Below are 18821 nucleotides of genomic sequence, written 5' to 3' on the forward strand. Positions count from 1 at the left end.
ATTGTATTCTGCCTTCAGCCACACTGTGTTGTGTGAAGGTTAGTGAAACTGCCAAGCTTTCAAAACGGAAGTTTGTAGTGTAGTATTCAAACCTACAACTACACTTACTGGCTTCAAACAAATAATCTTAACTTTATAAGAAAAACTATTTAAAATGCTAGGCGCTGTTTAGCCATAATTTTATCTTTGGAAAAAAACAAAACAATGATATGAAGTAAAAACGGAACAAAAGAATATGTATAAAGAAAATAAGTTTGGGCTTCCTGATAACCATCTTTTGATTTTACGTCGGTATTGTAATCCCACGGTCTTCATCTGTTTCTATGCCTATATCAGACTGGAATAAAATGAATGACTGAAGTATATGTTTCTAATTAGAAACTATAAATGTACTGATCAAGTTCGTAAAGTGATATATTTACATTACCTCAATAGCCAACCTGTAATTCACGGTGTTGTTCATTGAAAGCAAAAAAATAAAGCAGATTAAAATTCAGTAAATATTGATGTACAGCCACACATGAATTTATCCTAATAATTCAATGTGGACAACCATTCATACAGATAAACAGCCATCTCGCAAATCGACTAATTTGATCACAAATAAGCCAAAACAAAATGTCAATAACTCCATTCATTTGTTTATCCTTTTCGTGTTACGTAATCTTATCCTTTATGATTAGTCGAAGTAGCTATTTCCATAGCTCACGAATGTGTAACAGAGATATTTCTTAATCAAAGCGAACCTATCCTGTTACACAATTAATCCAATGTTTTAATTTTTCTCCACTCACAATGGTATTTCTTTCTTCATTCTTCATCTTAAGCTACTAACTCATCTTTAGAACGTACTCCTTAATTACTCTAACGTAATTGTTGATGTCAATGCTAGATATAGCCAAATGTAACTTGAAGGACAAATTTTCTTTCTGATTGCGCTTTTGATGTTATGACTGATACCTTAACGCTAAACGAGCAAGGAGTTGTAAATACAGCGTTTATTTTGTCTCCATTGGTCGTACCACTATTTAGTTTTGAGATATCTAGTTCAGCCATTGGGCTAGAATCGTTGTGAGAATTCCACCGTTTTAGAAAAAACTATAATAACCTACCGAAAATTTATCTAAACCTTAATACATTTGCAAATACATTTAAAAGAGTAATATCTCTGTTTTTCCAAATTTACTTTGAAACTATTTAAAACAAAAAAATCCAAGTTTAGACAAGAATATAATACGAGTAAAGGGAGACCATTTTAAAAGCTGATGTCAATGTTTTATAACTCGAATTCATAAGTGATCTTATCAGTTTTTATTTAGCTCCTTTGTCTCCCTAAAAGAAAGGAGTACTACAACTGAAGATCTAGAAGATAAGAAATAAAAATTGGGAATGTATGGTTTAAATGAGACAGTTCCTACAAACATTTAACTACATAACATTCAAACGAACGGATATTTACTAATTTAAATACCAATGTAAAACAGCAGTGTTTTACAGGGAAGATAAAATTTCAGATCCTAGAGTAGAATAATACTAACTGGAGTTAGAATCAATTCCTACGCAGTCATTAACTCTTCAACAGCCTTTTGTATCAACAGTCAGGGGAACAGAAGTGTAACCAAGTTAAAATTTGACAATCAAATATAATAGATAGGAAAGACCTTTCAAAATTTTTATTAAGCGCTAAGAACGAGTAGAAAACTTCCCATAGCTTACCATTAACTGTTTCTTGCTGGAAGGATAACTTTCAGCCACGGCATCAACAATATTCATTGCCTGATAATTGAACAAGAATCGGTAACAATGGTTAACAAATTAAATCATGGAAAAATTAAATAGTTCATCCAGAAATTAAGATGATATTAGTGCCCAGTTCACTGTCAAGATGAAATTACAACCTTCAAATAACTGCATAGGAATAACATTTCAGTATGTACTACAAGAAAATACATAGTCAGTAAGTATCAGCAACTAAAGAAAAAGAATTAGGAGCCATGTTTATAAAGTAGTCAAATTATTTAAGATAAAAAGTTCCAAAACGTAGAGCAACAAGGTAATCAAATTAGAATAGGGGAAAAAATTCCAAATATAAATAGAATACTAGACCAATACAGATATGATAAAGGACTAGTAGAAGTAAGAGGTTGTTACTCATTCATATGTATATAGTATATAAAACAGCTATTACTATTTAAACTAATTACTATGACTACATAGTATGGTGTGAAACAGAAAAAAGAAGACGTAGCGAAGAAATGAGGATTAAAGTCAAGACAAACTGTACAAATATAATCGTTGTAAGCCCAGTAAATGATATTCAGACAACAGTATTTAAAAAAACAAGTGTTAAGATTTTACAAAATCAATTTGATGTTAAACAAGCAGTGGTTTTTTCATGAAAACTTAGCTGTAATTAAGTATGTGTAGAATATGAAGTAATAATATAAACGTTCACTCCAAATGACAAACTATTTTAGGGCAAATATGCACTACTAGTGTATTTCTCGTGGGATAGTTATTTGGTAGATGTATTTTTATCTTTATATATTACATCTGCATAGATGTTTTCGCCACAGAAAACTTGTCAACTACTCTAAAACAATTAGTTCCTGTGATAAATTTTGATAATGCAATGAGAAGACAAAGGTTGTCAGAAGTATATGATATATTTGCGCAATACGCTTCGAACAATCTGACCACATATATACTTGTTAAGACATTTTATATGAAAAGATCAACAACTAGATAAATTAAAAGGTAAGCTGAAACCAAGATAATAATAAAGTACACAAAAACAATGTGGAAACAACGGTGGATAATAAATCAGCATTACCAGGGTAGGTATACGGCAAGAACGAATTATTTTTGAACATATAAAGCGGGTTTGAGTTTCTGTATAACCAAGGCTTCAATAAACCTAAGCATACACCCTTGAAAGCTGTTGCACAAGACAACAAAGGTTTCCTCGGTATCAAACTTATGACTGGTCTCAACCGAGTGTTTTGTAATAGATGAAGATATTTGTCTATCCTGTAACCTTATTCGACCATCAGAATTCGCTTGTTTTTGCAGCTTGTTAAATGTGTTTAGTCAAACTTGCAGCTAACGATTGATCTTCTCTATATACGTGTTTTCACACATGTAAATTGATAAACGCATGGGGATGTGACACAATCGCTCACATACTATTTGTGCTTTTGCTGAAACATAGACCTTGACTTTTTAATAACGGAGAGTTGGATTGCATAAAATGTCCTATTGATAGCTAATTTAAGTCTTCGTTTCAACATGAGACTATTTGAGTCACCCCTAAATGGTAAAGTAATGAAGACTCGCCTTTTGGGTACCAAAACACCATAGGTCTCATAGTAATGCAACCTTTGCAACGGTTTATAAACTTCTTCTACTACTGTAGTGAACGAAAACACAGGTGGGGACAATCGAATGTATTTGAACACAAAATTACAGAACATCTTAGTAAAATCTGAGAACCATACAGTAAAAACTTAATTTGTAAAATGTCAGTCAGTTGTCTAAAACTTGACTGTTACTTTGCAAATGTCAATCAATCGTCTTAGAGTTTACTGTTCCTTCATTTCCATACCGATTGCTTTCTGTTCCCGTTCTTTCCTTCTCGACCTTCTGCTGCTAGACATTCCATTCCTGACCAGCGTTATGTACTACTTATGTCGAGATAAGTAGCACACATTGCAATACTACTATAAACAACTAGTCTTTAATCTCAGATACTGATTTGATTTACCACTTTTACTCATCAGACAGTGAACAAATAGTCATTCTAAAGATCTTATAAGCGACTACATAACTTTGTCATGTAAACCAAAAGTCGTATTTTACACTGATCTTAGCTGTAGGGTAAGGACAAACTTGCAACTGTCTAATACTGCTTTACCCCGATTTTTTTGTTTATTGAAAAACATACGTCATTAAAAACTAGTTTCTTGATTCAGTAATTCACTCTCCAAAATAAAAGGAGATGGACAAAAGTTCCATAACTCACGATACGTTTACGCTTCTTCCATTCGTTGATCATTTTCGTATGATTTTCAGAGACCTAGTAAGACGGAAACATACACACGTACACATGCTTATTAACTTTTTTAGCCGAAATAACGCAAGATAACCGAAAAGTTAAAATAGATTTACAATATAAAGGCCTAGCCAACAGAAAGTATTAGGGGACGTAAATAATAATTTCTCAAATCTCGACAGGAATCAAAATCTGTATTTCAGAAAATTCTTCAACTGAATGCATTTACGCTCATGCTTGATTTGATTTGCAGACCACGGAAACCATCACTTTATAAGAACCTATTCGGATCCTTCTACAAATACAATATCGTTTATAGCCTCTGGATTATCGCCTTCAACACGACAACAAAAAACAAAAATACAACTTCAGTTCGATAATTGATTTATACTTGTTTAATTTTCCAAGGACTACAATAGTAAAGAGTATGAAGGGCCCTTAAAAAACCAACGATAAGAATTTGGAACACATTAAGTGGAAAATCAGCAACACATAACATTACAGTCAAACTGTCAATAACATTAACTTAGATTGGCAGTTGTCACATGATGACAGTCAAAATACTGATTTCAGATAGTGCGTGAAACGTGTTACGGTGGTAAAGAATAATCCAAGAAAATTATAACTTAACTAGACATGACTAAGCATTGTTAAAACGGTTCAAAAAACAATTCGAAGACTCAATAGAGCAAAAAACATTTTGAAAATCCTTGCATAATCACGCCAACCACAACCCTATAATCTGTACCTATTGACATGTCTCGGTCCGATTGTCAGTGATTTCATGAACTGATGCCATGTTTTAGTCTCGCCGCCCCTAGCTTTCTTCCAGACAACTCCTGCACCAGAAGACATCGCTCATCGAGGTAGGAGCTGGTTCAACATACGTGACATGTCCCAACAACTCAGTTAATGAAGATTCACTGCCTCATCAATCGATTCGCCATCCTTACTTCCTATCCTATTTCTAACCCAGGCATTGGTAACTATGGTCCAAAAATACAGGAGCAATGCTTCCAAGACACCTATCATCGAGTACTAGTAACCTACGAATATCCTCTGTTCTTAACGGCCATCGTTCACATCCATAAAGTAGAATGGAGCAAACTGATGGGCAGTAAACTCGTTTGTTGGTTGGCAGATGGATATCTCTCCTACGCCACAAGTGACCCAAGTCGGCAAAAGTCAATTGTGCCTTCTAAATCCGTGCCAAGACTTTGTCAGACATCAGACCATCAAGACTGATGAAACTCCCATGATACTGAGAAAACCTATTTGGCTGTCTAATTGTGTTTACTTTGACTATCGGTTCGTTTGGTGGGTTGCTTCAGTGACTCAGTCTTTTGATCACTTAACTGCCCGCAACAGAAATGTGTTTATCACAAAGAACTGAAAGACTCCTCAATAGTTTAGTTATTTTGGATGAACTATATCTGGATAATTTAATAGTATCCGATTAATGTTTAAGATCAGGATAAAAATCTTTAAAATACCCTCCTCCAACCTACCTGTCCTTCGGGCTCTTTAACGTGCACTTTGTTTCATTAAGAGAAGATATAAAAATGTGATTTCTCTTAACTCGATACAAATATTGTATCAGTTTGATGTAGTGGATTCAGATATCTGTCATAAACCCCGATCGTAGCTGTTACCTTGATGTGGTGAGTTTATGTTGTTTAACGCATGAACTTTCGGGATGATTCCTGTGGGTTAACAACGTGCTAATGAAGTTAAGGCATAATTACCAAGCCTGATTTTCGATATCGTTGACATGTCGTGATAGCACTACGTAATAAAACTGGTATGGTGCACTCAAATATTGATTAGATGTAGAACCGCGAAATACAACAGTACTTAGTAGATAAGTTTTCAAGCAAAAAGTGTTCTAGTCACAGTAGCAACGTTAGTAACATGGGTAATTTATTTCAAAATTATACGGAAATATAGATAACTTTCAATGGAAAACTAACCGATTTCAAGTCAGCTTTAGTAATCCCTGGTCCTTTAGCTTTGAGTGCTTTCACTTCCGTTTCGATTTCCTTTAGCTTTAAACAGACGATGAATGGAATATTAAAGTAGTCAAGAGTAGTATATTAAATTGTATAAAAACGTTTCGTTGTTTACAACAAGATTATTATTACTATTCATTGAAGACGACTAACATATTTGTGTAAACAGACTGACGACTACAGCTTAAAAACCAATGTGAAATGTAAACAGTGCACTAAAATAATAAAAGACCTATCTCTCAACAAAAATAATTATAATAATCCAACTAAGGAAAGAGACGGACCACAGAACTATAATGTGGTAAGGACATCTCCTACGAAGTTTCAGTTGACTTTAGATGAACTAACGAATATCCCTCAATTAGATATACCCACGACGGCACCCTGATAATTATTCTTCTACCATGACAGCGAAAAGCATGAGAATGCAGAGATTTTCAGGTATTTAGGTGAGGCGGTTTAGGAACTGTCATCACGTGGGCTAAATTAATGATCATGGTGTTGGTGAAAAGATATTGATCCTTCTAATTGGGTTGGATTTAAAGTGACGGATATTTTATGATAACATATGTATCCTGTTCAGAAGTTTCCGAAATTCCGGAATATATATTTTTTATGTCTGATGGCAAACGCAATGGAGTTGATTAAACAAACAACCATCCTCTGCCTAAGCCTAGGTCCTATAAGCTGTAGTGTGCTGCTAGCTGAAGAAATCTCGGCGCGAATATAAGTAGTTAGTTTGAGCTTACTAACGTCATATAATCGGGCAATATAATCGACCATTAATAAAATGGTGAGTACAGAACAGTTTTTGTATTACCATAAGGGTGTGAAAAATGGCCTTTGAGGGTTTAGGATACGTACAGAATCCTTGTATTTGATGGAGGCTATGTTTGAAGTACTAAATCCGTGCAACTGAACTACAAAATAAATACAGAGGCCTTGCGTCAATTAGTAAGTAGAGGTGGTAAATCAGCTGATAAGATTGTGAACCTAAGGTGGTTTCAATTTGATATAAATGCTCAAACACTGCCAAACATGTTTTATGTTTAACATAGTAGATTGGTATATCACAAGAGAAAATAGACCACAAGATGATGTTAATCCATGGAATCAGCAGCTATTGCCATGATAATTTACATTATCTGACAACCGTAGTAAATCTTCGAAGACCTTAAATGATATACCGTTAAATCAGTAGCCACTTAACACATGAATTCATTCTTTATCTTACAATTTCCAAATACTTTATTTTACTTTTATCTCTCGTTTTTTAATTTTCTACTGCTAGCATTTCTGCTTTGCTTCTCGTCTGGTTGACTGGATTTTTCCGACTGACTTCAAACGTGACAACTAGAACCAACTAATACTACGGCCTGGTTTTATGTTGCTTTTATGCCAAATCACACAATCAATGAAATTAAGTGGTTATTTTCAGATGCTTGAAAGACTGACTGTTTAAGGGCACCCAATACTTATCTCAGTATTATAAACTGAGACCATAAAAAACTATGACAGTCAAAGTGATGTGTGGGCGAGGATGACAATGATTGGTTGTCTTGATGAGTCAGACATTAGATAGGATGACAGGTGTTATGTGTTATATATATTCCCCTATCCTTATTATGTATTAACTGTTCCTTGTTGATGGACACTTATTGATTGACTGTTCTTTGTGTCGGATTTTGGTGTGGAAATATATTGACGTTATAGTCAGGCTAATCTCGTGTTCTTGATCTGAGTTGTGTTGAAGTCCTGTAGAATAGACACTGGGTGGGAATCTAGTGTAGATATTCGTCTAAGGCAAATTAACGTCCCACATACGTGTAAAAAGTGAAAGGACTGTTGTAACCAGAACCCCAGCGTTATAAGCAGTATCCTCTCTCTTCGTATCGTTTATAACACAAAGTCTGTCGAAAAATTCGACAGCCGATAGGATTTGCACAAATGCAGTTATTTCAACAGTTTGAGTAATTAACTCACTTTTAAATAAGTACAAACAGAACCTTATTGTCAAAGCTAGGGTTTACATTTTTAATATCGCTTAGTATACACTTGATTTGTAAATAAATGTCAAAAAACCAACTACTGGCTCTTCGTTCTCCCTGTAAAAATTATTAGCCGTTAATGAACAAACCAACACACTAAATAAATCCTTAAAAATAATTTTTCCACAAAATTAAACTTAGCTAGTTAAGAAAATATTCACCTTTTCCTTTACTTGAGTAAGCTCTTTTTCTGCTTCTTCCTTTGTAAGACTAGAGGTAACCCTTTTAAGTTCTAGACAAAAGTGAAAAATTAGAACTGGTGCACCTTACCCTCATTGACACTTTTCAGTTTCTTTTGTTCTTCTGTTAATTCAACCGATAAATTTGCATTTTGAACCTCCATCTTTTTAATCTTATTTTCATCGAATGAGGGGAGCTTATTCTACAATGAATTAATAAACTTCGGTGCGTTATGTTAACCTGGTCATAAACATAAACCTTTTGCTTTCCATAAGCTTTCTCTTTAATTGAACCTTCTTCAACAAGATCATCCAGAGCTCTAGAAATACCCTACAGAATCGCTAATTTAAGCAGGTATAGTTACCGTTTTTCCATAATTCTTTAAAGCATTACACACATCAATAACGCTAAAAGGTCTATTCTCTTTCTCAAAAAATGTGAGAACATCACCTTCGTAAATATAAGACAGATATGAATAAAAAATACCTTTGCAAGCAAAATTAGACATGATGGTCTAATTTTCCGAATAAATTATCAATTATACAGTATGCAGAAGCCAAGTATGTTTAGTTCAAAACAATTCAAAGCTAGGGAAGTGAATGTTTGACAATCTCTCAAAATAACGCGTCAATCTTAAAATCAAAGGTAAAACTGGGAAACCAGTTGGCAAACAATTTATTGGATCCACCTAAACAGTGTACAGCGATCAAGGGTCTAAGAAACAACAATAATAACGGTAATGTAACTCAGTAACCTATTACCGATCCGTATACTCGTTAAGGAAACACTTCTCCTGTAAGGAAGAGCGATAGTTTTTGACTGCCCGAACCCAAGTGGCTGGTTAGTATTCAGTCAGTCATTACCAACGCAGAGCTTGGAACGAATGAGCATAAAAAAAGTGAGACAAAATTAAAAGGATGAGCAGCGAAGTTATCAGAATATTCGTAGCACCAATGATAATAGAATCAAGCTCTAAAGCAAGTGCATGAAGGAATATTGAAAATCTCGATCTAAGGGAGGATGTGAATCAAATGCATCTGGGATATTGTAATGGATTTTGAGCCACATCACCCAACGTCGCCAATCAATCGTCGTGGTCGTCACACAAAACCTGGGATCCAGCTGGGTTAAATTATTTTATTACTTAAGGGAAAGATTTTATTGATTTGAACGGATTTTCGATAGTAAAAATAAAAGAATGTTCATCGATAGATGAATAGTGGCACACGATGGCTGAGTGATCGCTGACCACGAGAACGAGAAAACAGCTCTGTAGGTTATTTACTCTAATGAGTGAAGACATGACTATTAGATCTAGTTTCTGTTTATCCTATAAATTCTGTTCCCAAGCCAGTCAGGTCATTTCATCTACCATTCGTAGTCTTTCTGCACAAATACTGTGGAAAACTTTTACAAGCATCCATAGGTCCCTAAACAAAATAGTCGTAAACAAATACTTCCTCAGATGATAGTATCATAAATGTTCCGCTTCAGGGTTATAAAAAGCCATAACACCATGAAACTCAAAGGTTACGTGAAATAAACATACGTATTTGATCCTTATTACGGTTTTAGTGATAAGCTTTTGATTTCGAAAGTTCCTATTAGCTAGAGGTCGGTGTTAAAATTTAACGACTATTTACAGAGCCGTTCAACATCGCAATTCTGATGAAACCACCATATTTCTATAGAAAATTTATCACCAGATATAACTGTTACTCCGTTTAGTCATTTAAATGGGTTAAAGTAAGCCCCTTTACGCCCAGATTACTTGACATGAGTTATGATATGGATAATTTTTGATAAAATGAAATCTGACAGACTTCAACCAAATACAAATGATTTGACATACTTCTTTTACTCATAATTTCGCAATCCATGGGCTTTAAGACTTTCGAATTTCCCAACACTGTGAAAATACCATGTAAATCTTGGGAAGAATACCCTAATAAATGTAGATTTTGAGTAAAATTCCTAGACCGGATAAATTCTTCCCAGTTGGGAGTTCGAGTTATGATAGTTGCTAATAAAACCCATCGCTCCAGGGATGACAGCTCTTATGTGAGATATTACTATTCACTTCAACTACAGTAACAAATCTTTAAACACATGAATACATGCTGATGGGGTATAGTACGTTGAACCGATGCACATATGTGCCAGGCCTTGCGGAAAATTTACATTGCATTTGACTGACTGAAAAATGCACATATACGGTTAAAATGGCTGTGGGTAGAGTAAAAGCCCTCGCTTAATGAGTTTACGTATCTAGTAGCAATAGACCATTATTCCCAGGACAAAAGAATCAAGAGTATTAGCAAATTAATATGGAATAGTGTTTGAAGTTCATGAAGGGCTACAGAATTGATTGAACCATAGCCGGTAACGAAATCTAAGGCCTGAATAGTTGTAACACGGTGTGCATACAGTTTAGTTTACTGCCGGACCCTTAATATTCGGGTAGTTGCCCTAAGGTTCATAATGGAACTGAACTTAATTGGGTCATCCACAGGATGTTTGGAATGTTAAATCACTAGACCTCATATTCTGAAGTATAAAGATCCATACTGAGGGTTTTCGGCATAAGGTGAGTTGGAGTCCCTAAATGACTTCGCAGCTTGTCTTTTAAGTATGCTATAGAGTATACTTGTCCTTTCGAAGCGAAGGATTAACCAACACATGACCGTACTTTAAGTATGACCTAACGAAATTGTTAAAGATTAGATTAATGTTTTTTTTTAACAAACTGGCCAAGAATGGCCTTCAAAGTTACCAGTACAATGTTTCTCCTGAAGGCATTTCTGTCGTAGCGTAAGATTTTAGATGATACAATATCAGGATACTGTTCTTTCAGAAATGACGGTTCTCGATGGGGATTACCCAAGTTGCATGTGCAGTTTTTAACACGCTGCAAGTGTCTGAGACACCCATATAGACTACACATCGAAGTGTTGAATATATTTTTGTCTATCTAAATCTGAAGTCAAGTCATATTCTTATAGGTCAGATTATCATTCTGGTTTTAAGCTTCACCTCAAAGCTCAGTCCAGCCGGCATCCTAGTACTGAACCCCTCACGTTGGACCACACTAAGATACTGAGAAAGATTATTTTACTCTGGCCTTAATAATATATAAGTATTCGCAGCAAGCCAGTGCAAGCAAGTTGTTTAGCAATGTAATGAACGACTAGTTAAGCTAGCTGGATTTACTGTCAGAGTGAATCACCCGATGAGATGCATATAAATTCTCAGATCATCTAGATTTCAATTAACTACAACTTCTCAACTGACGATACAGATCCAACCAATCTACCAATAACTTTAAACCAAGGTCGTTTGTAACCACATGAAGAAGGCGCCAGGATTACTAGAGATATATTGTTGGTGTTAACAAACAACCACCACATAACTGAATAATTAACCTTTTTAAAACGAAAACTTGCAAGCTGTTTATACCTACTTCCTTCATAACGCTTCATTCTTCACTATTCAAACGTAAGAATAGGAGATCAATCAAACTATGTAAATTCTTGCGATTTGCGCTGTGTATATCCAATATCGCTTTGAATGCATCAACAGAAAAGTCTGAAATTACTCATTCTGGCTAAATCCTGGTAATTCACTTCTCGGTGCGAGAAACGTAAGCAATTTAACTCCGGTTCTGAACTTCCTTAGAGTGTCCTCTTAGACGGTCAATCCTAGACGGAAGGAAAAGATAAGGCACATTAATACCAAGATCTTGATTCATTATAAGGCAAACCAGTATTAAGACGTCTCGTAACCTGTGTTAAAATAACGGAAATATGTCGTAGAGTTTCAAAGAGACTTTTCCCTATTTTTGTCCCTTGTCGTTGAACTTGATCAGACATATCCGCTTCTTACGTAAAACAAAGACTCGTTACTTGAATTTCACATTTCGAACACGGTAGAACAAACGTTTCTGAAGATTGATCTTGGTGAAACATATAACCAAATTCCTATGATTGCAGATGACATTCCTAAAACTGCTGTCATCACTCATTTCAGACCCTACGAATTTTTGGACATACCTTTCAGTTTGAGATATGTTGCACGAATCCCTCAGAGATTCATTGATGACGTCTCTAAAGGTTGAAACTTCGTGCACGTATGTGTAGATGGCTGCTTGGCCGCTAATCCGTACACAGAATCTCATATTCAGCACATGGGCTTTGTTTTCGAACGATTGCACAAACACGGTATTACTGTAAACATTCAGACATGTCGGATCGAATCCGACTTCACAGATTTTCTCGGACAGACTATTGATACTCAAGATATTCGTCCTCTGTAAAGCAAAGTGGTGACCATTCTAGATTACCCAGAATCGACCACAGTCAGGCAACTACGTACATTCAACGTCCTGGTAAATTTTCTGCGGTTGATCTGTACCAGTTTTAACCCACAGCCCTGAAGCTATAACCCAAGCAAATAGGGACAGATAAGAGAAGTTTACTGTATGACACACCTGTAGGTAGGGATCGCCCAATCTTGCGGAAACATTATCGACGCAATGTCTTCAATACGTCGCAAAAGCTTACTTATCCAGCAAATGTCCTATAGGCTCTTCCGAAACTCCCAATGCTCGTTTCGACCATGTTCAACTCGATGTGGTATGACCCTTAGCAGACTTGAATAGACCCTATAAACTCCTAAATTGTGTAGATTGTTTCACGTGATAGTCAGAACCAGTATCTCTGAAGGACAATAATGTTGAATCAGTGGCCTGTTTAACATAACAAGGTCAACGGTAGGCTCTTTGGGCTTAAACTTCGAGCTGGTCACGTCTTAGGATCACCATTACCCCAGTGGTGAAGGGAGTGGGCTGTAGCGATAAATAAAGCATGGAAGGCTCTTCCTAGAATTATTCCGTTACTTAGCAAAAAGACTATCCCCCTATATAGTTTAGAATGATCATCTAAATAATCTTTTCCTCTAGTTTGGGGATTACACTGGTTAAACTAACAGATCAATAGTTACCAATCAAGTCTGCACCCCATCCCACTTAATAAATCGAGCTGATGCTTGCGTCTTTCCAATCTCTTGGTAGTTTGGAGACCTCAAAGACATCACAGGTATTGCTAGAGGTAGCTAATGACATGGTATATTGGCCAGAGTTATGCGCAACTTCTTTCAGTTATTACACGGCAGTGTGTGCTAGTTTTCAAGTCCTGGCTGACAATCATTCCAAGATCAGTGTGTCAGACCAATCGATGCTCGAAAACTATCCAACATAAATGAACTAGTTTCATCTACCCATAGCATTCTCGGGATCTCCAGGACTCCAAGGATCGAGCTTATTTCTGTCACGTGAAGGCCTATAGATATCACGACTACTCAATGCTTCAGAAAGCTGTTGTCAGAAATACACATACAGTTGCAGAGGAAATCATTGATAAAATAATGCGAAGCCACTTCTGAGCAATAGTTGATGTGTCAAGTCGTATGCGATCTGATCTGGCTAGGTGTTGTGAGATATATTCAACTCGGCGTATTTAAATGTGATCTGTTGAGGATGCCTGTCTGGGTGCACTGAGTTACGAATGTATCCAGTGAAACTAATCAGCTCAGCGTCAATGTCAAAGACTGACAAAAATAGTTTATTTCCGTGGTTTGTCTACTGTTCAGGCTTTAGTCAACCCAGGACGAGGTTGCGGATTTCTGCATCGCCACCAATAGTCTTCTCAATTAATACGGCAACACTTAAGTTTAGTCGTTCAAAAATTGAGGAAAACCATTCAGTTGCATTCACAGAGAGACTCGACCTCTTGTACATATTAACGTCTACTGTAGCCGGTGGATATACCCGTCCGTTATATATGGCTAGTACGAAAACAAAGATTTGGTGTCTCGTGGACACTGGACCAGAAGTCAGCGTCTACACGACTTTGTCCTCACCTGTGGATGTCAAGCGGTAAACTGATAGTTATTTGCCATAACAGGTATTTTTACCCCAATGCAGTTTTATTCAAACCCATAAACTAGGTTTTAGTCATTGCAGACGTGACAATGTGAACCATCAGAACAGACCTGTTACCATACCTTAACCGAAACAACGACCGAAGCAGATGGAGACCGGTGGATAAAAGTATCAAATTATCTGTCTGGAGAAATCCTTTTTCTGATTGTAGGCTAAGGCCCATCAGAAAGTAAGAGTTAATCGACCTATATTTCGGACTGATGATCGATAAACATATCGAAATGTGGTAGCCATTATTGGAATCATCACACATAAGCATCAATTTTTCACATCAAATTCCTACAGGACCGCATGATTAGTTTCCAACTGGTGATCACTGATGACTTAATTTGAATACTACCCTTTATCGTCACGAGTTACTGTGTATCCAAAAACCGACATATCTCAGAAGCTATGAGTGTTTTTTTTCAAAATCTGAACTGGTCAAAGCACATAAATAAATCCCTAAAGTGATTGTGAGGTGTTGAAATCAACAAGAATCACGTGCCATAAATATAAGTGACGTGATGTTGTACTGCTTAAGCTTAATTATTCTTTTCAAGATGATAAACAGTGACCTTTGCTTATGTGATTATCGGGGAGATGATGAGTTGTAAACAAGTGGAGTACAATTCCCGACTCATGTCTATGATAACGGCATTGACCCTTATCAGTGTTGTGGTAAAATTGATCGTGATGTTTTCGGTTTGCAGGAGATTTTCTCGACTGCTGATACTGATGATTTGAGTGAACAATTGTGTCGCTTAACTTCCAGTCAAACTGAAAAAGTTATTAGATGCTTACTGAATGAGCAACTGACAGAGAAAAACATAGAAAACATCTTTAATAGACTATGATAACCACGAGGAAACAGCAATATATAATTATAGTTATAAGTCGAATTATTGACAGAGTTTGTGTTAATAGTTTCATCAATTTTACCAGTCATGAAAATGCTTTATGACGACATGCAGAAACCATTATGAATAACTAGATATAGTGTTGATTGGTGACCAACAAGTGGGGAATAGGCATTGTTGTTTTACTTGTTTGGGAAATATCAGAAGATTGTGGCGTTAAACGAATCCGAGGTGTGTGAATAAATTTAAAACTGTGGTCCGAAAATATTTGTACACTTGGTGTTATTTTCGTATAAGGCGCTGGAATTTTGATTTCGAACGCTTGTTTGAGTAACAACTACGTAATAGTTTAGTTATTATACCAGCGCGGTATGAAAATACTTCGATACGGTGACTTTATTGTCTTAACTATGTTAGACGCCTTTTTAGGTAACTAATATGATAGTCCATTGTGGTGTTTAAATAAATCAGTGACTTCTTGGTATTGATGACTGTTGTAATTTTGAATTCCAAATACAATGCATTCGTTCGGGCTCATCTAATACTTCTTGATTACATTGCGTTATTCCTGGGATTACTAGTTTATACTACAATTTAAATACTTCTGATTATCATATTGGCGTCGTGATTGAGCCAGTGATGGAACGGTTAAATATAAATTCAGATTTTAATGCTTTTGAGGAGTACATGGAGAGGTTCGAAATCTGGGCTTTGACCAAGGAAGATGATGAAGATTTTAATATTGTGGCCCATTTCCTTACATTCATTGGGAAAGAAGCATACAGCCTTATAAAGATTTTGGCACTTCCAGACAAACCGATTTCACTCCCCTATGCAACTCTCAAGCAACTACTGTTGGATCATGTAAAGTATACATATTCCGAATGCGGTAAGAGAGAAACATCCGATAAAATGACTCGCCAGAACTTCAGGAATTCCACTTCCTTAATAAGTCGTCGCAGTTCGATGCGTAATCAAAGTTATTCAGATAATACTTCATTGAGCTGTGAAACAGTCCATGATGATGAGCACGAGTTTAGTAAATGCTCGTTCTGCGGCAAGTTTCACCCATGTAATTCATGTATATTTCGTAATTCTAAATGCTTTAAATGTGGTATAACTGGACACATTCAGTCAGTTTGTAATACCATGGTTCATTTCGCTGAAAGTAATGCTAAGATGGATGCTTCTAATGATCAGTTATCTTTATCTAGAAGAGGTATAACGTTATATAACAGTCCAGAGTTGAATGAAACCCAGAGTCATTGGGAGACGAAAATTCCCAACCAACCAACTTATCTGATTTCTCATGTTATTGTACCAGATATGGTTTGTCGTGATAATTCACATACTTCTGATGTAATTTCTTACAACTCTGAGAACAAAATGTTGAATGAGTCGAATCATGATCAAAAACCAGATTCAGTCGTGGTAGATGCTGGATTCCCTGATGATCCATTATTCTCTAATGAAACTCTTATTCAATCTGAGGAAAATATTTCAGAGAAATCGAATTCTGATATCATGTCAAGTGTCAGTGGTCCTCACAATCAATTTATCTCTAATGATATTCCTAATGAATGTGACAAATATGTTCCTAATGAGTCGAACTCTAGTCACATTTGTGATGTTATTGTATCAGATGTTGAATATTCTCACGAACAATGTGTTTCGAGTAGAATCCCTAGTCAGTGGTACGATGAATCAGATGGGAAAGCAAAATTTCCCGAAGCAACCAGAGAACCAGTTTGCCCAGAAGTGAAGTTTGCACAGACAGAGAATCCAAATCAAGTCCAAGATTATCCTAATGAATATGAGGCAGATGAATGTTTTCTATTCGATTGTTTCGCAGGTAAATCAAGCCTAGTTGAATCACATGTGTTAATTACATATATCAATGCATATCCATCTGTATATTCTAATATGAATGACAAAAAGTATATGTATCAGGATTTTTATTGAAGTCAAAGTCACATGATAGAATACCTCAAATCATATATCAGTGTTTATTCCCAAATACTCACATGCAGTAGTCGATGCGTAAGATTTGAGAAGATAATGCAAATTGGGAACGTCATATTGGCTAAAACATTGCGAAGTAAGGACCCAACATTATTTCGTGGGGGAGGATATTGTTGGAAAGTCCATGATGCAAATTCTAAATATCAATGGTTTCACTACAAAGCCGGCATGCTGATTGTATACAATTCCAGAACCCAGGTGAGTCTGTTCCAATTTCGGTTGTTAATTCTAATACTAATGAGTGCATTCTAGATAATACAGAGTCTACATCCAATACACTTTCGGACCGATGTAAGATAAACTTAAGAAGAAGACGAGCAATCGATTACAGACACTTACACTCCAATTCGAGCTGTGGCGGTTGTGGTGTTTAAATAAATCAATGACTTCTTGGTATTGATGACTGTTGTAATTTTGAATTCCAAATACAATGCATTCGTTCGGGCTCATCTAATACTTCTTGATTACATTGCGTTATTCCTGGGATTACTAGTTTATACTACAATTCAAATACTTCTGATTATCATATCCGTTCAATAAATAAACGCAAATACTCAAAACAATAACGACCATAGTAGGTTCAATGAAAAGTGCTAAAGGCGGTTCAAATACTTTCTAAATCCAAATGGTATAGTGGTGAGATAATGCAACGCATGTACAAGCCAGGTTAACATATACGTTGACAAGGAATACAACAATTACAAAGAAATTTGGCAAAAAATTAAAGGTTGGTACATGACTCATGAACTCCGCCTGTAGCTCCTCCAGGGGTTACTGCCGGTCCCAAGCCCGGGTAAACGAGGAGGGTTGGGCATGGGGTTAGCGACCCCATCCCGTAGAAAATCAACTCGCTAAAAAACGCTAACCAGAAAAAATCATTCAAACCATTTAAACTCTACCCTGGGAGTAGAAGGAATAATTATGACGTATCATGATGAAAGCCGAGTTCATTCGGAAGTCATGAAGCCGATGCACCTTCTTACAACCAGAGCAACAATTCTTATAGGTACATGGAATGTCCGGACAATGTGGGAGACCGGAAGAGTTTTCCAAATTGCTGCACAAATGAGAAAATACAACCTGGAGGTGCTTGGAATCAGTGAAACACATTGGACGCAGGTTGGACAACAACGACTATCTTCAGGAGAACTTCTGTTATACTCCGGTCATGAAGAAGAAAATGCCCCATATACACAAGGAGTTGCATTGATGCTGTCCAGAAAAGCACAAAATGCACTTATTGGATGGGAATCTCATGGACCAAGGATCATCAAAGCCTCGTTCAAAACAAAGAGAGAGGGCATTACAATGAACATCATCCAATGCTATGCGCCGACCAACGACTACGATGAAGACGCTAAAGACCAATTCTACGATAGGCTGCAGTCGATCTTCGAGAAGTGTCCAACCAAGGACCTGACCATTCTGATGGGAGATCTCAATGCCAAGGTTGGAAAGGACAACACTGGATACGAAGACGTCATGGGACGACATGGACTGGGAGAAAGGAACGAAAATGATGAGAGATTTGCAAACCTATGTGCCTTCAATAAACTGGTCATAGGTGGCACCATATTCCCACACAAAAACATACACAAAGCCACTTGGATTTCACCGGATCACACTACACAGAATCAAATCGACCATATCTGCATCAACAAAAAGTTCGGGAGG

At 36.4% G+C, this 18821-nt stretch overlaps 1 protein-coding gene across 1 annotated transcript; it reads right to left on the reverse strand.

Annotated features, from left to right (window-relative positions):
* Positions 1-283: 283 nt before the first annotated feature.
* Smp_068840 (putative tbp-1 interacting protein) lies at positions 284-8796 on the reverse strand (the record flags this gene model as incomplete). Its single annotated transcript, XM_018789636.1, has 9 exons — positions 284-337; positions 1717-1776; positions 4022-4075; positions 6022-6096; positions 8270-8340; positions 8379-8490; positions 8529-8618; positions 8653-8738; positions 8775-8796. 9 exons carry the CDS (start codon positions 8794-8796, stop codon positions 284-286), a joined length of 624 nt encoding a protein of 207 aa, XP_018655059.1.
* Between the last annotated feature and the right edge of the window lie 10025 nt (positions 8797-18821).

This window comes from Schistosoma mansoni, chromosome W, assembly GCF_000237925.1.
Source record: "Schistosoma mansoni strain Puerto Rico chromosome W, complete genome".
NCBI lineage: Eukaryota > Metazoa > Platyhelminthes > Trematoda > Strigeidida > Schistosomatidae > Schistosoma > Schistosoma mansoni.